At 31.4% G+C, this 27,621-nt stretch overlaps 1 protein-coding gene across 13 annotated transcripts in view; it reads right to left on the bottom strand.

Annotated features, from left to right (window-relative positions):
• Positions 1-8,052: 8,052 nt before the first annotated feature.
• LOC130445173 (slowpoke-binding protein) overlaps positions 8,053-27,621 on the bottom strand; it is a 44,554-nt gene continuing 24,985 nt past the window's right edge. For 3 of the 13 annotated variants that reach the window (XM_056780711.1, XM_056780708.1, XM_056780700.1), the window contains exons 4-8: positions 20,038-20,338; positions 18,413-18,497; positions 17,758-18,019; positions 16,490-16,621; positions 11,255-14,062 (exon numbers count right to left, since the gene is read on the bottom strand). In XM_056780711.1, the coding sequence (XP_056636689.1) occupies positions 13,948-14,062; positions 16,490-16,621; positions 17,758-18,019; positions 18,413-18,497; positions 20,038-20,338 (895 nt within the window). In that variant the 3' untranslated portion in view covers positions 11,255-13,947. Of the gene's footprint in view, positions 8,227-11,254; positions 14,063-16,178; positions 16,227-16,489; positions 16,622-17,757; positions 18,020-18,412; positions 18,498-20,037; positions 20,339-27,621 lie in introns of those variants that run through there. The other 10 variants (XM_056780713.1, XM_056780706.1, XM_056780712.1 and 7 more) reach the window with 6 other exon arrangements.

Below are 27,621 nucleotides of genomic sequence, written 5' to 3'. Positions count from 1 at the left end.
GTTCAAAACTAAACCAAATGGGTTTACATCCATATTAACATTTCATGAATATAATTGACAAATTTTATGAGGATACTTATAACAAACCAAATTTTTCATTTGTATGAAAAAAATTCTTTCCGCCATACTCTTTACGAAGAACGCTTCGTTGTTATGTCCTGATTAAATTCTTGATTGAATCTCTTCGGCACATCCAATAATTATTATTCTTATAATATTCTCGCAGCTACAAGAAGAATTCAGAAAATATCAAGTATTCCTATAAATTACAGAGCAAAAGGACTGCTTGGATATTATCAACGTAGTATATATTCTAGTCACATATACATTCCAGAAGTAGCAAATAAGATGTAACGCAGCGTGTATGAAACATGCAGATCTCGGGATATGATATCAGGTTGAGTACACTAAAAAGTGTTTATACTACGAATCACAATACTCTGTTCTGTTGGTTGGAAGAATTTTTAATTATTTTAAAACTAAAAAGTCGTTTAACGTAGTTTGAAGAAATATTAAAAGTTTTGTTAACAGTTTTTTATTATTGTTACATTCGGATAATGTATCTATACTAAGAAGAATCTAGAACTAACATAAATACTGTTTACTAAGTTGGAATTTCGAGAACGGCTATTGATATTAATACTGAACACATTGCTTATCCTCTACAATCTTCAGAGACAGAAGATACTTTATTTACAGCCTTATCTTTTATAAGATTCTACAAAAAGTATTTTGAAAAAACTTCGAATAGAAATCAAATGACGAGGATGGTCTCTGAAGTACCCGATATGACGTAGAGTTGGCGAGAGCTGCTTGAAAAATACCACAGTATTAGTAAAGTTCACACCTGATTATAAAAAACAGTCAAAACAATGGACCGAATGAAATAACCTCCTCTAAACTTGAGTAACAACAATTAGGAATCATACTGTATACCATAAATCGTGCGATATAAATTTATTATTCCATTCTGTTGTTGAAAAGTGAAGAATCGAGGTAACAGAACAATGTTTTTAAGTGTAAGAGATGTCCTAATGATAGGTTCGCATATACTGTAATTTTTAGCAGCGGCGTTTATATGCATTCTTCGCGGCTCTGATTTATGTTAGATTGATAATGGATCGGCAGCGACAGTTAACACCCGCCGCCGACCACTACTGAACCAGGTATAATGTAAATTACAATGGTCGGTGTTGTAAATAATCCGTTTTCCTTTTCTTAACCAAATATTTGCAATAACTTCCAAGTTTTTCAATGTCTGTAGTCTACTGACTTCGTCAGAATCTTGAAGTAATATTTCGGTTACTTCACATGTTTATGAAGAATTACAAAATTACGTCAAATTTAAATTATACAGTAACGTATAAAACATAATCTACGCAATCACTAAGATTATTTATTCTATAGTCGTTTAAATCAACAGAGTTAATTTTGTACATAAAAATCTAATAATCTAAGATCAGGTGATTACGTAGGCCAGCGTTTCTTAAACTGTGTTCCGCGGATCTTCAGGGATCTTGATTTTCTCACAATATTTTAGATAAAATAAAGAAATTGACGCTCTATGAAATTGAGAAATGAATCGAAAGCAATCGTCCCATTATATTCATAGAAACTTCTACTGTTCAATTACTGTTTGAATCGTGGCTCCTTTTTGAGTTTAATAGTGCGGGTTGTCTATCTCTATCGTTATCGCTCGAAATGAAAACTTTATCGTCAACAATAGAGTGGAAGAAACGTTTTTACAATCACAGTATGGTCGGCAATTCCGCATAATAGAAATAAAACTTAAAGTAATTTACTTTACTCCTACGATTAACAATGTTGTTCGAAGTTCGAGCCTTTAATATTTCAGAGCCTACAAAATGTATTAGTGAAGTGTTTCTTCTTCCGATATTGACCGTAATATAAAAATGTAAAAATTAGTAACCATCTAAAATAAGGTTTTAGAATCTAAAGCTTATGCTGAAGTCGTAATTTGGTTGCAGGATGGAAAGGTGGCTCAAAAAAGGTACTCTAAAGCGTATTATTGCAAAAGTTGTCTCTTCATCTTCTGCCTCGGATTCAACAACTACCTCTTCCGCTAAAGATAGCGATGGTTGTAGTAATGAGAATGCTATAAATAGAATGGCTATAAATGGAGAAACGCCGGATATTTCTTCTACAAGTAATCAATCGAGAACAGTGACAAAAAAGTGAGAAAGTTATATATCTTTGGGATTCATAAGCAGTAATGGAAATCCTCAAAGATCGTCTAAATATCTCTATGGTTCCAACTAAAATGCGCCGGCATTTGGAGTCTATCCATAATGAGTTCAAGGGAAAAAAAAGACGGAGTTCTTCATGCGAAAAAGTGGAGAACTCTCAAAACGGAAAAGTTTTCAAAGCACAAAAGCTGTTAATGAAAATGCAACTGAAGCCTCCTACTTAGTCAGCTATCAAACAGCAAAACAGGGTGAAGCTACTCAATAGCAGAAAATTTTATTAAACCCCTTCCGTTATAAATATGGTAAAGTGTATGCTGGGTGACAAAGAAATTGCTAAGATTCCACTTTCGAATCACACTGTAACTCAGTGTATCAGAGATTTAGCAGCCGATATAAAGAACGAAGTAACTTTTCGCTTGAAATCTTGCGAATTTTCATTACACATGAATTTACTTATATAACTGGGATCGCAATATTAATTGTCATTGTTAGATATGAATATGAAAGCGGAGTATTAGAGGATCTTCTTTTTTGCAACCCACACGTACTACTGGAGTGGAAATATTCAATCTCCTCAATTCTTTTCTAGAAGAGAATGAAATATCATGGGACAACTGGATGGAGCGAAGACTATGAGTGGCAATATTAATGAGACTGTACAACTTATTAAAAATGTCGCCAGAAACTGTTCTAATAGCCACTGTGTGATTCATAGACAGGTACTTGCAGCAAAAAAGTTGCCCTCCTCTTATAAAATTGCTCTTGATAATGCTGTTAAAATTGTAGTAGTGTACATCCATCTCGTCTTTTATATACGGAAGTCCGATGGTTATCCCACGGAAAGATTCATTCACGTATTTTTGAACTAGAGGTTGAGGTCTGTGTATTTCTTCCGGAAAAAAATTTTAAGTTGCAAGATCGATTATTCGATAGAAATTGGTTGTTCAAAATTGCCTATTTTAGCGACATTTTTTAATAAAATAAATTAACTTAATTTAGGGCAAACTGGTAAATGTATTTTCTGCACAAGAAAAGGTTCTTCCTTTTAAGAAAAAAAAATAGAATTATGGAAGACTTGTGTGATCTCCAACGACTTGGATTGTTTCCTAACCGTGAAAAGCTTTTTAGAAGAAGGAAATATAAAGGAAATTATTCAACACTTAGAAGGTTTGAGCGAAGCCTTCAATTACTATTTTCCTAATGAACAAAATATCAAATATAAAAAATTGGGGGTTAAAAATGTTTTTAGTGTCCACATAAAACCGTCTACCTTGTAAAGGGAGGAATTTAGAATTTAATAGAAATGACAACAGATTCATCGTTGGTAGAAAAATTTAAATTAAAACCTTTAGACGAGTTCTGGTGTAGTTTGAAGAGTAAATATCCCAATTAGTCAAGAAAGGCTGCGTCAATCCTCTTCCTAACCCCCGATTGGAAAATATTGCATTGAGGTCTATCATACATTGCGTTGATAATTTGGTGGTGCTGAAACCATATCGCATTGAGAGTTTCCTAAATCAGGACATGCTTTCAAAGTAATTGTCCCCAATGAACAAGGGACCAATGATGTAGATCAATCTGATGAGACGTAATAACTTCGGAACTAGTCAGTAGTTCCAAACATCTCCTTGCAATTACGAGCCATTGGGGATGTTAATATAGACAAAAAGATCGATTTACATAGTAAGAATCGTTTATTTCGGTCCCTTGCTTTTTCTCACCAGCTCTGGTTGCTTTACACTCTAAGGTCTTCTTCCACTACTCCCCTCTAGCATTTACTTGATCTACTTCTTCTTCCCTTGTCCTCTGGTATCTCTGGCAACTCGTTTCAAGAGTCTGTCTTCGTCTAATCTAATCTAATTTAATTTGAAATGCAAAAGAATACTCATCAGAAAACATCTTCTACTTGGATAACAGTTTTATCCAGCATGTCCGTCATTCACTCATACAAATCTCCTATCAAATCTAATTTTTGATATTCAAACATCTGTTTAAATTTAGTCCACCTTATCTACCTTACCTATTGATAACTATTCTTCATTCGTAAATTCGTGACTAGTGATAGAAATAATTGATATATTTTCTATTCTGATGACAGGCCATTCTTTTTTAGTTTTGGAAACATGGATTTTATATGTATATTGCGTTCGAATTTGACACGATAAGTGTTTCCGGGGCGGTACGCCGCCATGTTTTACTAAAAGATAAACCATCAGTTACACCTTTATTACCACTCATTTTTAAGGGTTGTTTTATTTGCCCGTAATGGACCCACGGATTATTTTAAGCTAAAAAAGCCACGAAATATTTTGTCGACAAATGTTTTCTCATGAATTTTTTTTTTAACTTTGTGATTATTCTCCAAAATTCTATGTTTGATTTCTTTTATATTTTCGGATGTTGAACCAGATGCTTGTTCCCAGTTTTCAAGGTTTAAATATAAAAATTGGATAAATATTTTCGTCCGAATTTGAAACAAGTAGATATGTATATATGTACATCTCCAATGTTAATTGTTTATTTTGAATAAATGTTTCCATATTATAAATTTTATCAATATCAAAATGTATACATATAGGTATAATAATTTTACGCTTAGATAAGACAGACATCTCAATATTTTTAAAATAGATCAAAGAGTCAACAATACAATAAAAATAACCGATTGCTGAGTGAACTATTAATTTATATATCCAGGCTGTTAATAACAATTAAGATTTAGATAAAAAAAATCATTGTTTCAAATCTCCTCGTAGATAATAGATTATACCAGCAATGAAGTAATGTCAAAGACGATTAAAATACAACTTACTGTAGAGGTTTATCTTTCAAAGGGATCTTCACAGCATCGAATCATATTTAGAGAATAATTGTCATTTTTTTCACATTTTTTTCTCAGTGCCATGTTTTATAATCACCATTTTATAGGTGAAAGTTATGCAAAAATATGGAAACAACGATCAAGTATGACAAGTGACAGACAAAAATGAAGTTAGAAGCTCAGAATTTTAAGTTTCCATCTTCAATGAAATTTTACAAAAAAAATTTTAGTCACAACCTTTTAAGGGTGATATCTCGGAAAAGATTTGACTGAGGAAATTTTGTTTTAGGAAATACTCATCTTAACACACCCTGTATGTGGTCTATTCTTCATAGAAATCTTCAAAATGACATAAATATTGGATTTTGCCGATCATAGTCAGAGCTAACCAATTTCCAAATCTCGAAACAAAGTTGGCCAATCGAGAAAGTGATTAGTTTAAAATCTTCAGTGACTCACAGCCCAAGAACCAATCAATTCTCACAAATTTTATCTAGAAACTTCCTATTCGGTGTAGTAAATCACAAACTGAAGTTATAAGTCAAATTTTTTGCTACTAGATGTTGTCGGCGGATAATACAGTGCATTGCAGTTACTTCTGGTATAATTTTTTCAAGATGGCTTATCTCTTAAGATTGTACCAGTGCTACAAGCTCTGATTCTCAGTTACGTGGCATTTCAAACTATACGGACTCCACCTCGTATCATTCGAATTTTTGCTTAAATATGTCGATTTATTATATTATGTGCGAGTAGATATGATTAAGTTGAATGGTATTAACTTTCTGATAAATCTGTAATGTAAAAAAGACAATGAAAAGAAAATATCTACCAGCAAACCCTTAGTAATCCTAGTTGGTATCTCATCTCGAAAGTTCGTCGGGAAAAGTGCAGGAAAGAGTTTGGGAAGCTAACTGCTATCTAAAATCGGAATAAAGTAGCGACATTGATTAAAAGCCTATTTAAAACTAAATCTTTAATTCAATCGCATTAACACGAAGGCATCGCATCGAAGACAACTTTTTTAATCAGTTTATTCCGGAGATTACTTCTTTTGATAAGAATTGATGTTAATGGAATTACTATCGATGTTTTAATTTTGGAAGTTTTCGCCGCTGCTCTCTATTTCTTTTAATTAAAAAGTTTCGTCAGAATTTGGAATCATGCAAATTAACTATAGGGATGAAAAAACGAAATTTCCATGCAAATTACTGTATACGTATATAAATATTCTATGAAAAAATAATAAATTCATTTAATCATTTCTTTTGTATCGGAAAAGTTAACATTTTGAGATTTGATGTTAAAATTATCGACTTTTAGAAAACTTTTGTAGAGAAATATCATTGATGATGAAATTAGTTATCTCAAAAATAAGCTCAGTATTGCTCAAAGATATAAAAATCTATAGATAATAAATAATCTTTCGACTCAAGTATTTTAGTATAATACAAATGAAAAAGTCCAAATAAGACCCCTGAGTTTATAATAAATAAGCTTTCCTAGACAAATACTTACTGAAAGGAAAATTGGTGGAACAATGCAGACAAAATAGTTAATGCTGGAGATGCAACAGATTTGGTACCGATTCATATATTAGGTGGTAGCCAGGCTATAGCAAAAGAAATTATCGTAATTGGATAGATTGGTAGAGGCAGCAAAGAAATTGGATTCTCTTTCCAAAATGTAATAAGCCACTGTGTTTTGAGCAAAAACTTATGGAAAGCGAAACAATGATTGACAATATTGTTGAAGAAATGATGAGAAATTTAGTGTTTTTCAGACCAACACCAACCGCAGCGATTGTGATGAATATTTTTATTTATCTGGCATCGAAGAACGTTTCCACGAAAATAAACTATCTACAAGTGGAGGAAAAATCATACAAATTTGCCTGAAATGAGGTTTTATTAAATTTGGTTAGGTGAAGTTGGGTAAATCATAATTATATCAATTGGTTTTTATATCCAAATATATTTCTCTCAAATCTATCATAGCAGAGTCTAACATCGTCATTTTCGACCATTTTTTTCGGCTGGTTTTTGTAGTACGGTCTACAATGTATCCAGTAGACCGAACTTGTTGGCCAGTTTCTGATGGATGATATTGCGCACTTGATTATGCCCTTGCAGATAGTTAATATTAACTAACACACAACAAACAGATATTACATGCAGAATAGTCTTAAATGTTTGCTGACACTTTCTACATTTGTCGAATTGAGTGTTGTTGAGCTTGATGACATTCATGTACAGAAGATGGAAGATAGTATGTTTGCTGTCTATTTGTTAGATTTAATGCTGAAGCCAACCTTCGTATCATTGAGCATGGTGACAAGGCAAAAACACAACAAGCTCAAGAAGTCATCTACGAAAGGGTATTTCGTCAGTACTGATGAGGTTTGGACCGATATAAGTTTGTTTGAAATCCCTTCATAATTGTTGGAAGGAAGTTTACTATAAATGAGTGGATTTTGTAAATCTGCAGACCTCTACAAACCATGATTGAGGTATTCTTGTAATCTACGAAAACAGTGTGTACATTCCGGTGATTTTTCTATGCTTGTCAAAGTATCACAGAGTACAATCTTGATGATCTCTTCTACAGACCTTCTATTCCACCTCTAAGATATTATTTTCCTCAACGTGTCTATAAATTATGTTGGTGAGCTGTTAGTATTTTTGTATATTCTACGAAGAGCATGTGGGGAGTTTACAAAAATAATTCATTATAATACAAAAAACTTTACTGATAATATTTTTGATTATATCGATTAAGAACATGTTCCGAATTGTATTACATTAGAAAAACAAACTCCTTCTTGTTGACTGAATGTTTTCTTTTGGAATAGATCTTGTCTGTCTGTTATTGGATGAAACTGCGCTACTGATCACAATATGGAACAAACGTAACGACCCCCGCTATATTTTCCGGATGGCTTAAAGTTAATTTTCTTGCGTTGTCGCAACCGTTTCGACCTTTCGTCCATCATCATTCGCATGGAAGATGTAGGGATTTAAGCCGCACGCACTTTAAAATTGGATACTACACGGTATTCGACTACGTATCCTAATTTTGATAAACGTTTCTTTTATGACTATAAAAGAAAAGTTGTGTCATCATCCATCCATCGAGCGGAGAAAAATAAAGTAGATCGTAGTCTATACAAGTGAAAAAGCGGAACCACGTTGTACCTACCTAAAATATAAATATCGAAACTATGTTTTGAGAAAAGAAAAGATAGAAAATATATACTTGCGTGCATAGAAATCGGCCCACTGTAAACTTTTGGCCATATTTTTTTTTTTCATCAAATCAAAAAAAAATCTTGTCTAGTAACAGCTCGCTGACCAAGTCCATTTTCGATTAAAACAATAACTTGGGCGGCTTTGTGTTGTGTGGTATGCATTAATTTTTGTTTCAAGCACCACATAAACATGTTTCATTTGTTTACCGGCTGCTATGCATATAAGCGATAAGCCTTGCTGCTAAATTTATACTCTCTTTAAAGCAAATGAAATTGTCTTTCAAACAGCATATTTCTTTTTTTGATCTGATTAATAATTATAAAAAAGTACAGTGGGGCGATTTCCGTGCACGCAAGCTTATTTTATTGTTTTATATCTTTCGAAATATCTAGTCTCTGGAATAAAGAGAAAAAATACAATATGTACAATGAGAATTTGTTTTTGATTATCTATCCACACTTCGGAGGGCGGCTCAAATAGTTTTATTAGTATTAACAAGCATCTGTCATTTGACTCCAGTCAAGCTGCGTTAATTTTATTTTTGGGAGTCGTTGCTTAAAGATTATTTTTGTCCTGTTTCGTAACCGAGGACGAAATCCACTGCAACATACCAGATACCAAACAACGGTCAAAACAGTGTTTTTATCGAAGTGAATCGGCGTCAAGGAAAGCTGAAATGCTGTGATCAGAACTGACATTATGGGACTGTCATTTTACAGTATTATTAACTGTATTAAGAGCCTTTAATTTATTAAGGATTAAAACAAGAACCAGAAGAAATAATTTCAACAAAGACATCATTTTACAAACACGTACCGATTTGATGACGTCGACAAATTTATCTTTTTGGAAGGAACGAAATAATGTTGAAGAAAGTATTTGATAGTATAAATGACTACGTTTAAAAATAAAATTATTTTTTATTCAAAACATGTATACATGCTAAAGTCATCGACTTCTTGACTCACCCTCGTATATCAAAGTGTATAAATAGGTAGACGATATTGAGAAACTTGAATTCAGCTGAAGCTAAAATGCCACAACTCAAAGATTTAACGATTATCGACTGTTATTTATGAAAATACTAACTCAACAGTTGCTTCCAATAATTAAAATTGCAATAATTAAACATTTTTCAATTTTATAATTTTCCCAAGAAATATTTACTAGTAACTCAGCGTCCTCTTTGAATAGTTAGGCAAATTATAATAGATCCAAACCATTTAATGTAACATCGACAATCTGCAAAACAAGTAGTAGATTGCAAACTAGTACTTCAAGTTCACAAGAGATGACAATGTTATCGACGTATTTATGTTTATCTGCTTTACAAGCGCAACATCATTTATTATAACATCCACAACTTTAATAAAACAAAAATTGAAGTATTTTAATCATTAAGTGTCCACGAATGATTGAATAATTTAATTCTTATGTAGCACGTATGTTCTAAAGCTATTAATGACGTATGGTCTATTTATACTATCATATAACAGATGGCGACATCATAAAATTTTTTTCATAAATTAAATTGAAACATACGGTACACATGTAATTTGAATGTGTAGTATCGTTTATTAATATTGTAAACTTTGAATGATATTCACACAAAATTCTCCTAAGAATCTAGTTATCAAACCTGCGCCATCTTTGTAGAAGTACACAAATTATATTAGTTACTGAGGGTATACTTTAATTACACATTATTACAACAGATGGCGACGCTAGAAGCTAGATTTTATTATTTAAAAACATATATTTAATATATCTTTAATTCAAGGACATAAAACAACACAACGATAATGAATCGTCAATGTATCAATATATCCAGTTTTGTGTCAAATTCGCCAACTTTGTATAAATTTATGCTGGCAAATTCATCCAGGGCTCATGACTCAACCTTGGGCCATCTGTATGAAACATCTATAAAATAGTTGGTTTGTGAATTGTACACATTATCTAATAACATAATATACGTCATATTTTCTTAGAATATATGACCTTATTAGCACATTATTCAAATAATATGAAGGTTTTCATTCATAACTAAAAATATTAAATTTAGTTAATTGTTAATTTATTATTTATACACGTTATTTCCTTTAATGCTTGATATTCCACCATTGTTTATCCACATAAAAGACATTATATTCCCTTTCCTATAATATTTTCCCTAGAATCATAAGAATTACGGTTTCGATTAATATAAATATTTTTTAATGATAGCAAAGGATATTTTTTCGTCAACATCAACCTTGATATTTTTTTTCTTATTCTCTCTTTTCAGGCATGCAAAATCAAAATATTGCATAGAAAAATATTGTACGTCGCTTGACATTATGCAAGTCTCTTGCCATTGTATCATGATTGTCACTAATCAAAATTGCATAAATAAAAGTACAAATTCCTAACCTCAAATTTTATCCAATATCTTTTACCTGGTTTAAAAATGAAAATAACAAAGCTAAGTAAAAAGTAAACAACAAAAAAGTAGTCAATGTATCACTGGCAATAATTATATCTGCTGTGGCCTTGTTTTTGGTTGAAGAAAAACCTAAGAAAAATAAAACACAAGGCAACTAAACAATCCTCGGCGAGACACGTAATATAAGGAAGTTTTCAAAGCTTGAAATCTAATTACAGGATCATATATCTCGTTTTATCCCCGTCGTTTGTTAGGGAATTTATAAGGAACTAAAGGAAGGTTATTTGAATGTATAGTATATTATATACAATATACCAGTGGCATTTAAATAGGGAAGTAAATTGAGTGAAAAACCTAAATTATTTCTTTTAATTTTCTACAGCAGAGTGACAACAATATTCATTGGCAATAGTGACTATACTAATTGCTTTTCTCCAGGCATCAAAATGGAAGAGGAGAATACTTATTTATGTAGATACTAAGTACGAGTGCATATTAAAATTTAAAACTATAAAACAAGCAAAAACAGTAGGGCTTGAAATAATAACTACAGTTTTCAGAAGATTTGTTTTATTTTTATTAAATTTCAAACAAACAACACTATGAATTATTGCAAAGATTAACAACTACGAATTTAACATAATGCAAACTTTATATAATTTACACGATTGTCTCTGAATATTGATTTTCTGTTTTACGTTTGATCATTCATGGAATTAACAAAACTGTACTTTGACTTTTTTCTGGTTTTCATAATTTTTATCCAAGTTCGAGAAGCAGATGGACTATAACAGAAGAAAACGATGAAAGCAGACAAGAGGACGGCTCTGGATACGTATCTGTCACATTAAACATTCATATTTATTGCCTTTAATTTGTATCACCTTTTTTATTATTACCAAACACAAAGTTTAAAATAAAATTGTGAAAAATATCACTAGGTATAACATGAACTAACAACTGTTAGTTAAAAACGGTGCAGAAGTCACCTGAAATTTATTATTTTTTTGTCGAAATATAGAATAATTAAAAGAATGATTTTTTACTTAATCATTTTCATCGGTTAACGATAAACAACTTTCCAATTCATATGAATGAAGGCTTACAGATTTCATCTAATTTACAGATTCCTACATAATTACACTTCCCTAATACGATTGAAAATATGGCGTCACATTAGATTTAAAAACTTTAATGAAAATCAAATAAAAAATTCACACAAAGAACGTTATCCGTAAAAAATAAAATTAAGATCTTATGGTTTGAATTGTTTTAGGACACCCTCTATCCGTGAAGTACTGAAGCTTCGAGGAGAAAACTATCTCTTAAAATCAAATTATGTAGAGTAGAGGCAAGCAAATTAAGGTGGCGCCGCAGTAGCAAGTGGAAGAATTTTATATGAAGAAATATTTTGCGTTGTGATATTTTTCAGTTATTCTCATAAAATAATATTGTAAGCTTATAAGGTTATATCCAATTTCACTAATAGGAAATAAGAGATCTTATTTTGATTGGAATACTATTTAGAAGGATCCTTATACAAGAAAAACAGTCAATTATAAATAATGAATACCTCATAAGGTTGTCAATCATTCGACATGTACTCAGTGTATTTGAATTTTGTTGAGTGACCGCGATTGTTACTACAATTATAAACTTTACGCTCAATATTTTGAAAATTCAATGAAATTAACAAAAATTTTTAAAACAGTATGATCTTATTCAAATCAATGTATTTTTATACACTGACAAAACTGAGGTTATTCGTTTAAAGTATAAGCAGTCGTGGAAATTTGATAATCGTTCAGGTTTGCTGAATCCCCAGCAATGAAATTTTGAATTGCTTACAAATTCTTATGGTGATACAAGATTTTGAAAAATATTTGAAATCAACTATTTATTGTATCTTTAAAAGCTGGAATTTCTGTAACCGGTAATATATCAGCTTCAACCCCAATTATTTTCTAGGGCGTTCTTTATATTTAGTGCATGAGTAAGAAAATAGTATTTGATCATTATTATTAGAATATAACAACGTTTCATTTTTATCGAAAAATATGGTCCATTATTTGGCCACAACGAATGGGTCAAAGCTACGGCACAGCATTTTTCAAAATTTCAGCAAATTATACTAAGAACACTAAGATAATGTTGGATCAAAATACAACAATATCGAATTCATTGAAGACAAAGTAAATAACATGAAAAAATAACCAAGTAAAACTTAAGGTCAAAATTATTCTAAAAAATTGGTATAATAAGGAATTATTGGAGTCAATGTTGAAGCCAGTAGGTTCCATTATGAAGCTTACAAAAGGAGCAAAGGATAATTCCCAAAACAACAGCTTCTGGAGACATTTTCTGATTGATGAACACTAAAAATTGCTGAGGGTTTTCAAATCCTAATTGCTCCTCTATAGCACAAGGACCTAAGTACATATTTAAAAATTTTCAACTAACATATATCATAGATCAATAAGCTCTTGGTTTGATCGACAAAAAAATAATAGTTAACTAGCTAGAATCTTCTAAATAATAAACAATGTTCCGTTAAAAAAGTGTTATGATGATTTTTCTCTTGAAAAACAATTTAAAATACTAACAGCAAACCGCTAAGGTGAATTTAATAGAGATAGAACATATCATAAAGATATCATTTTGTAAAACATAAGTATAAGATTATGAGGAAGCTTCTTTAGAAATAAGCACCACGTTTTGTAACATTAAAACAATATCATCAACGGAATGATGATTCGGAATCTTGTTTGAAGCTGTTCAAGCAAAATTCAAACAATTTTCCACATTTATGACTATGGATGAGATCTGGATTCATCACTATAGACCCGAATCAAAACTGCAGTAATTTGAGTGTCATCAGAAGTGAATACAAAGGGAACATTCGACTGGAAAGGTTATGGCGTCCGTAGGTTCGAACTCACATAGTACATATTTTGTTCATTGAGTATATAGAAAAATAAATTGATAACAATGAAGATTAAATTTAATGAAATATTTCGGCACCTACTCATCCTCAGTACTAAAAAAATTTCCCAAAGGAACAATTATCAATCAATAAGGGATCGTTTATCATATAAATATTCAAAAACTTCGCCAAAGAGACGTCATAAAATGATTTCATAGAACTCGATTTATGTAAATTGATCCGACAATAAAATTTCTAATAAGAATTCTAATTGAGAAAATACATACTAAATCTCTAGCATTACAAATAACAAATTTAGAGTACTACCGATTTCTGGTCTTACTAGTCTCTATAACACTACAATCACTGTCTTCGTTGTCTTCTTCTTCTATAATGTCTTCTAACCTCGTCTCTTCTATCACCACTACTACATCTTTTCTAAAACAAGAGCTATTCTAAATAATTCTAGCTAAACACATATCTGAATTAGTTTGACAAACTGTAAAAAATACACCAAGTAATCAAATTTTACCCTGGCTGACAAAAAACCGAAAATACTGTTTTTTTTTCAAGTTTTATAGATGGAGTTTAGTGCCAAACGAAACGGAGGTTCAGAAGTTCTTATATTTTTTTTTGTATTCTACATAAATTAATAAACGATTTAAAAAAGAATCCAAAAAGAATGATTTTTTCAGTTTTTATAGCTTAAAATGAAATCGATGAAAAACAATCAATTTTCGTGAATAGTTTCGTACTATATTCTTCAATGTTTATAGTTTTTGGACCATTAAAAATCGAAAAATAGATAAATTTTATAATTTTGGTCTCAAAATGTTCCATTTTACGACGAATTTATGAAAAACACGGGGATAGCGGCTGAATTTGCGGTTTTTAATAGTTTTAAACTTTAAATAGTAGAAAAACTTTTTTTTCAAAATATTCATTTTTTTATGTAAATTGCGAAAAAAAATATACGAACTTGATTCCACGACGTCAGAAACAGTTACGAAGGATTATATGTAGAAAGTCATTTTTTTGCATTTAAAGTCATGAAACTGTAAAAAATATTTATTATTTTTAATTTTCGTATTTTTTTTTTATAAATCCGCCGTAAAATGGAACATTTTGAGACCAAAATCATTAAAATCCATCCATTTTTCGATTTTCTAGAGCCAACCTAACCTAACCAAAAAACCAGGTGACCGCGAAAGTGTATAATTACCATAATTTTTTGTAAAGGATTATTTTGCAAAACCGTTTTTTTTACGATTTAAAACAGTAAAACTATGAGAAATTTTCCTTCCAGCTATTTCTACTTATTTTTTTTATAAATCCATCCATTTTTCGATTTTCTAGAGCCAAAAAACCAGGTGACCGTGAAAGTGTATAATTACCAAAGTTTTGGTAGTATGAATAAAGATTTGCACTTTATGGTCAAGAAATTATGAACATTGTCGACGTTTTGAGAAAGTTATTCATATTAGAGTGAATCTTTAAAGTGTCCCACATTTTTTAAATTTGTTCTGATTCTATCTGTATATATTATTTTTATCGTTAAATTCCGTTGCCTATTCCTCTCAGTTATTTTTCTTCTTCTGCCAGGTTACCGTATCACTTTTTTGGATTCGACTGCTTGTTTGTATTTCTCCACAAACTTAACCAGAACCACCACTTTTGGTTAACAGTAGAAATTGAAATTGTTTTTCATCTTTGTTCATTTCTGTTCTTAAAACTGTCTCAAACAATTCAACTTCAAACCAAATATTTGTGACAACCAGCAGAAAAATTTCTGTTTAACTGTGACATGTAATGTGGAGCAATCTTGTTTATTCTTGGTTTAAACTAGAGTTCAAATTATGTTGAAAAATCTATACACAAAATTTCAAGCAAACTTTTTTCTATAGTAAATATCGCTAGATAAACTTTTAACCTCGAAGGTAAATACCTCAATCTTCACAAGAAGATCAAAAAATGTATCAATTCAGGAAAAATAAATTAGGCGCGAGGTTTAAATGCATCGGGTCGTGTCAAATTTGATCAGACATTAATAAGATAAGTAATCAGCTAGTAAGACTATCTACCAGGAAATATTGTTAAATTAATCAATTATCTATTCACACTATTTATATTAGAATATCCGGTATTGTCTAAATAAAATTTGATTATTGAAGTTGAAGTTTTCATAGCAAAATGTTCAGAGTTAGAAAAATCAAACGTGTTTTTGCTTTATATTGAAATTAAAACCGCATTTTAAGAAAAAAAGGTATATATCTGCACACTATACACCAAGTATCATCATCCAAATAGAAATGTCATCATAGTCTTTGAATCACAAACGAATAGTCGTAGCTCAATTTGAATAGTGGTGGTTCTAAGACTAAATTTTGTACTTAGTTGCCAAGCTTGTTTGAATAGTTTGCCCAGACAAAGACATAATTGGTTGTGTTCAGTATTTATGTTCTCAACCTCTAATAATCTACAAACTTGAAATCTACTACTGAAATAAATTAGTTAGAAGCCGCCATGCAGAAGCAATTGATCGAAAAAGTCTTACCAAAAGAAATGTTCATGCAAACCACGGTTCTAAATCGTCTGCAGCACACTGCCGATTGCATGCAAAAAATAAAACTTAATTTCTACGTGCAAAATTAATAAATATAGACTAAAATCTCATTATCACCTAAAGATATATAATAATCGGGAAGATAACGTGTTTTCATACTTACAGAAGGCTTTTGACAGTATCAAATTTATATTCAAAATTGAGAATTTGAGGTCCCAATTTTCAATATAAGGCAGTTTCATATAGTTAAAGATAAATATCAACTTAATCTAAATTGCAAAAACAATTAATAATTTTCTTACCGTCTTAAAGGGGACGGCGGTACGGGATTTTTAACAGATTCTAGAAGATCCAAGACATCTGAATTAGACGTACTTTGAATTATACTGGCACCTCTCAGCTCTCTTAATTCCACACCACGAAAAAGGTCACACCTGTAAATATTTGTTTCCTTCAACATTTTAAATAAATATATATATTTTTCTAGTCAGAAGCGAAACGACAAGGTAAAATAAAATCCAATTAAACATTAACCTCCAAAGCTCAAGAAATTTTAATGAAAATATATATATTTATTTATATATGTTTAGTTTATGAGCGTTTTAGTAGTGGGATTGTGGCAAAATTGAATACCGAAGTGTACTATTTCTATTATATCTCCTAGCTTTCGAATACTTATATATTCATCATCAGGGACTGAGATTATGGTCGAAGTACTATGTATAAGTAAAACAATAAGAATAATAACATAATTAAGTAATCTCCAAATTTTCTCAAGCACTGTGCATCCTTTGTATGAATTCTTGTAAAGGTTCAACTTTTGAATATTCTCAAATCTTGCCATCCTGTTTCTTCCAACACAATTCCTAGGTATTGAAAGCTACTAACTTGTTCTTAGTTCTATAAGGTCCTCCTCGGTCCGCCCGGTTTTCTTTTTTGCATTTCCATTTCGTTCTCTGTCATTATTTAGTTTCAGTTGTTTAAATTTTCTTGTATATCCTTCTGGTTTTCTGCTTTGGTCATTATATCATCATCAAGCAGCAGCAATTATATCATCATCAAGCAGCAGCGGCATAGATCTAGTTTATTAATGAGTGTTTATTTTCCCCAATTCCCACGAAACCTTCACTTATCATACATCAAAATCTTCCTTATGAATCACACTATCTATTGATAGAAACTATCTGAAAATTCGTTCAAAACGGCAGAAGCAGCAATCTATAGATTGGTTTAGTTTTCTTTTCTGCGTTTCTAATTAATTCTTTAATAAAAGCTTTAAATTTTAATGAGTTCTGACTGCCTTCTTATCGCTTGTCTTATATTTTGCTTATTATTCTATTTCTCGTTTTTTTGTACAAGTATTCAGTAAGATTGGATAGACAATAAAAAATCGTCTGTAAAACGATCCCAATAAAAACATCCTCATACCCTACATAGTCACGATCTCAAATAATATTTTCACGGTCGTCCCCAGCTCTTGAAAGTCTGTTTATCTTGTAATTGAAATAAATAAGCATATTGATTAAAAAAAAATCAAAGATTGATATACGTTCACTCTGTAAATATTTACCTTACTAATTCATCTAACGTTGGAGTTCTGGATGTTTGAAAAATATAATCGAGAGTTTCAGCTACCTTTGGTGCTCTTTCTAATTCGAGTTGTAGATGAGCTGGCGTAGGAGGTTCTGGAAGCTCGTATCCAGCTGTCATTTCAAAAAGTAGGTAACCGAAAGAAAGAGTTTCGGGAGCAGATGGTGGTTTCGGTATCAAACCCAGTAGAGGATTTTCTAAACCAGCTAATCTAGCTACTCCGTTTTGAATTATAACGTTACCTGAAATAATGGATATAACAAAGAGAATTGTGGTTACAGTTAGAGGCCTTCATGACTGACGGTTTATCTACAACAATGCCAAATTCTCAAATCTTTGATCCGAAAAATTCTAATTTTTAAATTTCCTACGGAGAAGCTTTGTTTGTAATTGAAAAATTAACTATTTCTCTCCAATTTTCTTTTGGATTTTGTAGCTACTCTTAACACTATTTAAATAAATAAAATCCATACAACAAATTGTTGTATTATAAGAAATATATATTTGAAAATGAGTGACCTCATTGACACCTGGGCGAGTAGAAATTAATTTGTGATGTTTCGTAGAATGAAATCGACATTTTAGTTCAAAAAACGCATCTAATACTCGTAGATAAATTAGTTAAAAATCCTCACCTGAATGCAGATGATATAATTGTGGAAAATATCGATTCCTCAAGAAAAGTAAACCTTCCAAGATTTGACGACCCAGACATTGTATCTGTAAAAAATATTTTTACCTTTGCAAGTTCTGAATAATATTTATTGGTTATAAAATTCTAACATCGAGTACCAAAGACCTGCTCCACGTGGGGTCAAGTAAATTATTATACGGGATGTTCTAACAAATAACAAAGCCCAAGTACGCAGTTATCAATTGTAGGAAACATAAAATAATTGAGTTTCGAGAATTGTTACTTCCTTGAGTTCTGGTGTTCAGCAGTTAAAGTTAAAAATAATCATCAATATGCATTTTAAATAAAAAGTAAGGTTATCGTTTCCAAGCTCTGGGTCCATTTTAATGGCGCGATTATAAATAAATAAAGTAATTGTAATACATATACTAGGGATTTCCACAAAAGTCCAAAGAACATTGTCGAAAAGTACATGAATTTATTCTTTTTCAAGTTGAGTCACAAGATGAATGCAATTCGTTTGGAACCATTTTTCAGTACCTTAATTTTCCCTTACCAGTTCTACGGTGGCGTTTACAGAAAACTTTGGAAAATGAACTGGAAATCTTGAGAAACTCAACGTACTCTGCTTCTTGTCTTTATGATGAATTTCAACAAAGTTATTAAAGTTTGTTTTTACCTACTCCAGCAATCTCGTAGTGGCGGAAATAAGAAGAAAATCTTACATCCTGGTTTTCAATCTCGTTTTGAGAGAAAACGAATAATTGTACGCAAAAAAGAGAAGATGTCAGATTTGTAGGAAATTTGATAAACTTTCAACTGGTATCATAATCGATTTGTAACGGTCTCTCAAGTAAACTTTTATTTCTCTAACGTTCCTTGTTCTTTTAATATATTTATTGTATAATTTTTCAGCGTTTGTATCCACGTTTTCCAATTTTGTCAAGAGGTATTTCTGAATGCGATATCCGCTGTCACTCACCAAAAGATGTCTTCCGAAGTGTCCTTTTTTCAAACTGCCTCCTTAAACCACTGTTATTGAATTATTGAACATTGTCTGGTTGTGAACGGAACCTGCCAACCAGCCAAGCATCAGATACAGTTTGTACGTTTAATGCAAAAAAGCCTTTTCGGGCCCTAAAAATTTCTGCCCGGTGATTGTATAAGAATTAAAGTTCAATCAATTGCACTTATTGGGGGAAATTGGCTATTCAATTCATCCCGAATTTGATTCAATAATGTTGCAAATGTAGTACGATATCCATCTATCACATTTAACTTATTAAAGAGACGCCTGGACAAGCTTAGATTTCAAACATAACTTTTGTTTGCATTTGACGTTTATCGCTAAAGGAAACTTTGATGTGCTAAAGTAAAACATTTCTAACTTTACCTTAAAGTTCACATTTGGGTGAATTATGAAACTCGTGACTTAAATTAATGGAAAGTTTAAACTTAAAGCTTCCTTTAAATATATTATGAAACCAGCTAAGTATAGTTTTTAATGTTACATTTTAAACACATGAAACTATTTAAATAATCAAAGATCAATGGGTTATATTAAATAAAAACGTCTTTCTAATATCCATAAGATTTAAATTCAAATAAAATTGATCGTCCACTTACTGTTCTCAACGAAAGTCCTTCACTTTTGGACGTGTACTTTTTCTCATAATCCTCATGCCACGCAGACCCGTAAATTAAATCTTTTAGACTTCCGGTGGGATTTAAAGGGGTTATAACGGCAGCGCCGGCATCCCAAAATTCTATGTCCAGAATTGGATGAATATAGGGATGTTGCAATCCCCTGAATAAAGCTAAAAGTGTATCTTTTGTCGCTTGGGACGGACTTATGGGACAATTTGACGGAAGAGGTAGTAAAGCTAACAGTCTTTCTGCTCCTAGAATGTTATCTTGGACGATAAACCTGTAGAATACGATTTTTATGGTTAAAAAACTATTTTCAAATAGATATTTGAATATGGGGAAAAATCTCGCAAAAATTTTGAATAAATTAGGCTTAGTGGTCCGTAACGTTAGTTCAAAATTATAACCATTTGTAATACTTGATGTCAGTATTATTATAGAATATAAATATGCAATCAAAAAGTCTCTACTAAAGGGACCTTCTGTCTTAAGTTATTACGTAATTACCTAATCTAACAACATTAGTATTAAAAATCATTAATGTTCAAATAAAATAGATTGATTTGGCCATCGCAAGAAAACGCAACGCTCGACGTGGTGGAGGCACTGCCATGCCACCAAATATTTGAAATACTTCAAATAATAACAAAACTTTGGAAAATTGAGTTTGATAGCATTATTTGAAAAACTAATCAGTCTAATAACAAAAAAACTGATTTGATAAGGCTTAGTGTATTTTTTGGTATATAAAAAAACTAATTCTGTCAAAAGTCATTCGTTACAACATAATCTAACATTTAATTAGACGAATCATTTAAAAAACAAAAGGAACTACAAAATATTACTAATTCTATATTTATTCTTGTCATTTTTAAAGTTGTTTTTGTGAAATGAATTTGATATTTCATGACAAAATTGAAATACCAAAAAGATCCAAATCGATTGGTTTCAAACATTTCAGATCATCCTATTAATTGACCACAAAGATTTTGGAAAAGTACTGCCATCTGTGATTATACGAGTCTTGTTAGGAAACTAACTAAATCGAATGAATAAGATATTTACAATAGGCTGGAGTTTCTGAAACAGGAACCCACCGAGTGGTTTCAAATTTTCACCCTATACTCTATTAAACAGGACACGTTACAAGGATACCAGATAGCCGATGGACAAAAAGAATTCTAGATTGGAGACCGAGAACAGACAGACGAAATCCAGGAAGACCCCTACGAGATGGACTGACGATATTAAGAGAATACGGACAAATTGGGTAGCAACCGCTCAGAGCAGAGAAAACTGGAAGCATTTGGAGAAGGCCTATGTCCAAGGCTGAATGATGATGATAACTTTATCAAACACTAGATGACTGTACCTAAAGGGATTCTTGGCGTCTTGCAAGGAAAATTTTTCCGAGCCTAACCTAACCACGTATTTTCAGCTAGATTTTTCATGACACAAAAACAAATTCTCTCATCTAGCACCGTCATATTCTTTCAAACCTTTTTGCAATCCGATTCTCTTACACCAAAGTGGAAAACTTTCACGATTTTTGAACTCATTTACTAATTATCGAATTTTTAGCCATACCTTTTCTTTGAGAGACGCCAAAAATCCTTTTAAGTACAATCATCTAGTGCGTTATAGAGTATTTGGTAAAAATTTCGGTCCATTCATAAAATGGTAAGGATTAATACAGAATCCTTTCAACTTTCTAACTGCATTTTACGTGAATCCTTTTAGATCAAAGAAACATTTTTCAAGAATCATTCTAACCATTGATGAAAGCTGCGTAACATTCTATTCAGTAGTTTTTGATCGCGACCAGATACAACTTTTATAATTGTCATATTGATAGCACAATGATTTCTCATTTTTATTAATAATATTTGGTAATAATCAATTTTTATTTATTCATATGAAATATGTCTTTTCTATCGAGCTACTTAAATAAATCATATACGTTTTCATTAAAATTTCATTAAAGCGTATCAAATTATTCAAATGAATTGCGTGAGCATGAATTATACAATATTATAGTTAGCTCTTTGGTCGAGAATAATATCATGAAACATGAAAAAAATGAAACAGATTAAAAGATATGTTTTTTTAAATTGAAATTCAAGTTTATAACTTTCACAATTTCACAACTTTTTGGATATTATACTTTGTTAAGCTATTATTTATCATAATTCTGTCTGTTTTCAAAACAATAAAAACAATAGTAAGTCATTATTTGCTGAAATAACCTCTAGTGGGTGTACATCCACGTGCAGCACATACTGAATCTATCTCATGATCAGAACATGTTTCTAGTGTGAAGGAGAAGGATAAAAGGTGTCGAATAGTGTATATCAGGGCTTCTTGAACTTTTTTATATAGCGACCCCCTTCAAGCTTAGGAAATTTTAAACGACCCCCTCCTCCATATAAACGTTCAGTTGAAAATCGAGGAGCGCGTTGTCTTTATTATTTTAAATGCTACTTCCATATTTTCATTTATAGGCCCTACATAACAGTTTTGCATTGAATTTTGGTTTTCTTTACGAAAAATTCGTTTTTAAAAAATATATTTATTCTAGCAATTACAAGTTTATTGTTAGAGATCTGAACAGAGAATGAATTTTATTAAATGATATTACAAGAAAGTAAGATTTATCTGCATATGTTGTTAAATAACAATTTCTCAGAAAGTATAGTGTTTCTGCTGCGCTTTTAAGTTTCCTTGATAAGCGGCGTATGTAACTCCTCCCTCCTTAAGTCTCGAAAAGTATGGATTGACTTTTCGATTTTTGGGCCCTTTCCAGGTTTTCTTGACTTTTTTCTTTTGTGTGTTTTCGGCATACTAAAATTTTTGATTTGAATTTGAACAAAACACCTGCTATTAAAATAATGAATATTATCGCTAAAAGGCTTTCGATTATTGTTACATGACTCTGTGTATTGGAAGTTTCTTGGATCGGCTTCAATTTTCTTGACAATTCGTTGATTTGGAAAAGATCATCGAGATTGAGATTTGTTATGTTATATTTTTCGTAGTGTTTTGAAGTTGATAATTTGTTTGTTTCTAATTTTGGCAGGACAAATGGTTTACCGTAACTGATTTCGTCGTCATTGATGTATCGTCGATTATTGATCCATAGTTCACAGTTTTTTGGGATTTTGACAAGTGATGGTTCTTCTATTTCGAGGTATCGATCGGATTGACATTTTGAAAGTATTTTTTCTTGTTGAATCGGCATTATCAGGACTTCTTTTGTTGTAACTTGTTGAATGATTGTTTCTTCGATATTGACTTCTAGAATTTGGCAATCATCGAGAGTGTTCCCTTCAAGTAGACTAAGGGTGCAATTATCCCTTTGGACAAAATTTTGACGGCAATAGTAGATACCTTCGAGTGGTGGACATTCTTCTTTTTCTGATTGGGTTTCATTTTGCGTTCGTGCCAGGTAAGGGAATTTAGGAGTGTACATTTTATTATTTTGGATTATGGGAAAAAGGTGGTAAAATTCAAATGTTTCGGAGATGAGTATAGGTACGTGGATAGCAAAGACTAATTTCGAATCAATGATTGATACTTGAGTTCCAAGAAATTGGTAGTATGTTAAAATGTTAGAAAATTTAGGAATCTGTTTTTCTGAATATAGTTTTCCTAAATGTTGAATTATGTCCAGTATCTCGTAACTAGAAATTATAGACGTATGTACAGAATTAAGTTTCGAAAATACAACTGCGTTCTCAATATTATCTATAAACGTTATTGTTGACTGACAGTCTAAATTAATCTGATACAACATACCTTGAAACGTTAGATAACTTTCTAGTGTTTCAATTTTGTTATATACAGAGGCTGAAAATAGTTGTAACCCATTATTAAAGTTTGCTTGATTTTTATTTAAAGTAGTAATTGACTTATTGTAATGATCAATGAGTTTCTTATAGAGAGAAATTTGAAGGTTAGTTTCATGGATAATGTTCTTTTGATTTTGTTGTAATAAAGTAATTGCGTTATCGTATTTTATCTCGTCATCTGAATCGAGGTTTCCAAATAGCCATTTGTTTATTTTACCAACGCCATTTAGCAAACCTCTTCGATTTCTGATATGAGGATTCAAATTTTCGAATTTTTTCTGTACAGTGTTGATCAAATACTCGGTTCTTATTAACATGTTCTGTGCTAAAGCGTGATAGGATATAGTGTTTGTAGTGGTTACAGTTGTAATACTATTTTTTATGTAATTGAAATGCGTAACTAGACTATCTATTTGCTTAATAAGTTGGCTTAAATCTAAATAATGTAAAAACGTATGTTTACTATATACTAATCTAGCGTTTCCTAATTGGATAGGAAGAAGGAAGTTTTGAATTTTCGTAACCTGTATGTCTTCTACACTACAGGTCGCTTGAAATACGCGAAGAATCAGGTAAAGCATCAGGATTCGCGTGCTCGTCGACATCCTGTAACAATTTCCGAACATTACTTTTTGGTTTTCGGACAATACTTTTATGATACGTACCTTTATCGGTTTTAAGCAGAATACCTTTATCTCTGATTATTTTAGTTTGTTTAAATTTAGGGAGTTTCTTATTTCTTAATTTAGTTTTTACGTAGGCGGTTTTTTGATTTGAATAGTCTAAAGGTTCGGACCTTTTTCTATTTAATTTCTCTATAACCTTTTGTTTAGTTTGTTCGTTTTGTTGTTTAATTTTTTCATATAAGCGTTTACTGGTTTCTTTGTGATTTTGAACGTATTGAGATATAACTAAATGATCATTCAGGTCAAACGGGTCAGGATTGTTTATATGTCCTTTTATAATTTCGAAAGGCGTGAATTTTGTTACTGTATGAACTGAATTGTTATAACTAAGAATCGCGTGTTTCATTATTTGATCCGGTGTCAAATTTTTATTATCTTCCTGTATACATCGATAATGTTCTAAAATACTTGAATGAAATCGTTCAACTGGCGAGTTGGAATTGCTATTTTTCGCTGTGGTATGATGCAATTCTATATGGTGAAGTTTGCAAAAGTCTTCTAAATCGAAATTCTTAAATTCAGAACCACTATCTGTTGTTATCTTTTGAGGTAGTCCATGGTGAGTTATGAAATTTAGTAAAGAGTCTACTGTGGAAAATCCTGTAACACTTACTATGGGGTAAGCTTGTCCGTAACGCGAAAAGGAATCAATTACTGTTAAATAAATTTTATTTGCAATTTTAAAAACATCCATATGTACATGCTCAAAAGGCTTAGACGCTGTGGGTGTTAGGCTAAATTTGACGACAGGGGGATTCCTATCATATTTATTTTTCAAGCATGTATCGCAATTATTGATAAAGTTTTCTACATCTTCGATCATTTTCGGCCAGTAGTATCTACAACTAAGAGATGTTTTAACTTCGTTTATGCCCCTATGACCTGATTTATATATATGATGATATTTAATTTTTTCTAATTGCTCTTCTTTTGTTTCAATATCTGTTACTGATTTGGTACACATTGTAAATTTAAATGCAGAATTCTTAAACATATTCTGTGCAGTTACAATAAATATTCTCGATAAGGGTTCGTTCTGGAAATAAAGTGCATAATTTTTTCTGGGGTCAATATATTCTTTAATGAAGTTTATTATATTATTTTCGATGTCAATTACCGGTAATGTAACGTATAGACGAATATTTTCGAATACTTTCTCTCTTCTAACCTTAAAGGTATTTATTTGACCATTAGTAAAATATATTTGATTTTTATACATATTTAATGGTTTTTCGGTAATTGGAATTGATAGAATAGGATTTTCAACAGATGTATGTACTGTTTCAATGTCTTCGTTATTATTAGGATTTGGTTCTTCCGTTATAGGTAATATTGGTAAATTATTGTTTGCGAGATTTTCTATGTTTGAATCGTTTTGGTTAAATTTATTTAAATCTAATATATTTGTAAGATCTAAATTATCTAAATTCGGGAGAGTACTGGAATTAATTCTTTCAAATTCTTCATTCATTATTTCATCGATGTCACTTAAATTGACATCCATTGATGCAGTTTCTAATGCATTTATATCGGGATATCGAGATAATGCATCAGCTGCTTTGTTACTTTTACCTTTCAAATATTTTATATCGTATTCAAATTCCTCAAGTTTAAGGCGCCAGCGTACAAGACGTGAATTGGGCTCTTTTAATGACATGAGCCATTGCAATGGTTTATGATCTGAAAAAATTGTGAATTTTTGACCAAATAAATACGGTCGAAAATACTTACACGACCAGACTATCGAAAGTAACTCTTTCTCGATTGTAGAATAATTTATTTCTGCGGAATTAAGTGTTCTACTAGCATAACAAATAGGATGATTATTTTGAGATAGAATAGCACCTATGGCATATTTAGAAGCGTCAGTAGTTAATTCGAAAGGTTTACTGAAATCGGGATACGCAAGGACTGGTTCTGAAATTAAAATGTTTTTACAAGTATTGAAGCAATTAATAAATTCTTCGGTATGTTTAATTATGTGATCCTTCTTTAGACATATCGTCATCGGTTTCGTAATTTGAGCAAAGTTTTTTATAAACTTTCTATAGTAACCTACTAGTCCTAAAAAGGATTTAATATCTTTAGCGGTTTTTGGGATAGGGAAATTTTGAATTGCTTTGATTTTATTCGGATTAGGTTTTATCCCATGAGGAGTTACAACGTGACCTAGATACTCTACTTCCTTGCGAAGAAACTCGCACTTGTCTAGTTGTATCTTAAGCTCTGCGTGGCGTAGTTTTGAAAATACTAATTTCAGATTTTGTATGTGCTCCTGAAGGCTAGTACTGAATATGATAATGTCATCCATGTATACCATGCATATTTTGTTTTGGATGTCTTTAAGGACTTCATTTACAGCTCTTTGAAATGTAGAAGGGGCATTTTTAAGACCGAAAGGCATTCTAAGGTACTCGTAATGTCCTCCATCTACGTTGAAAGCCGTTTTTTCTATAGAACATTCGCTCATTTGTATTTGATGGAAGCCGCTTGCCAAGTCGAGGGTAGTAAAATACTGAGCTCGACCTAATTTATCCAATATATCGGATATATTGGGAAGCGGGTACCTGTCATCAATTGTCTTTTCATTAATTTTCCGGTAATCAACTACCAGTCTCCATTTTTGGGTATTTGATGCGTCCATTTTCTTTTTAACAATCCATATCGGGGAGCTCCAAGGGGAACAGGACGGTCTAATTATGTTTTTATCTAACATCTCTTGAATTTGTCTCCTAATTTCCTCTCTGTGGACGTAGGGATATCTGTAAGATTTAGTGTGAACCGGTACCTCGTCTTTGGTTCTTATAATATGTTTAACATTTGAAGTGAAAGTCAATTTGTCCCCTGGTTTTAAAAATAAATCAGAATATTCTTTACACAATGAAATAATTTTTTGTTTTTCTTCTTTATTCATGTGATTTGTACGAATTAATTCGGTAATATTGTCATTAGGTTTTATGAAATTATTTTCATCAAAATCATTAGCAAAGCTTTCAAATTTAAAGAGTTCATATTGTGAATATTTAAAT

Source organism: Diorhabda sublineata, chromosome 6 (assembly GCF_026230105.1).
Source record: "Diorhabda sublineata isolate icDioSubl1.1 chromosome 6, icDioSubl1.1, whole genome shotgun sequence".
NCBI lineage: Eukaryota > Metazoa > Arthropoda > Insecta > Coleoptera > Chrysomelidae > Diorhabda > Diorhabda sublineata.
Note: the sequence above shows the minus strand (reverse complement) of the source record. Positions and strands in the feature narration are given on the sequence as shown.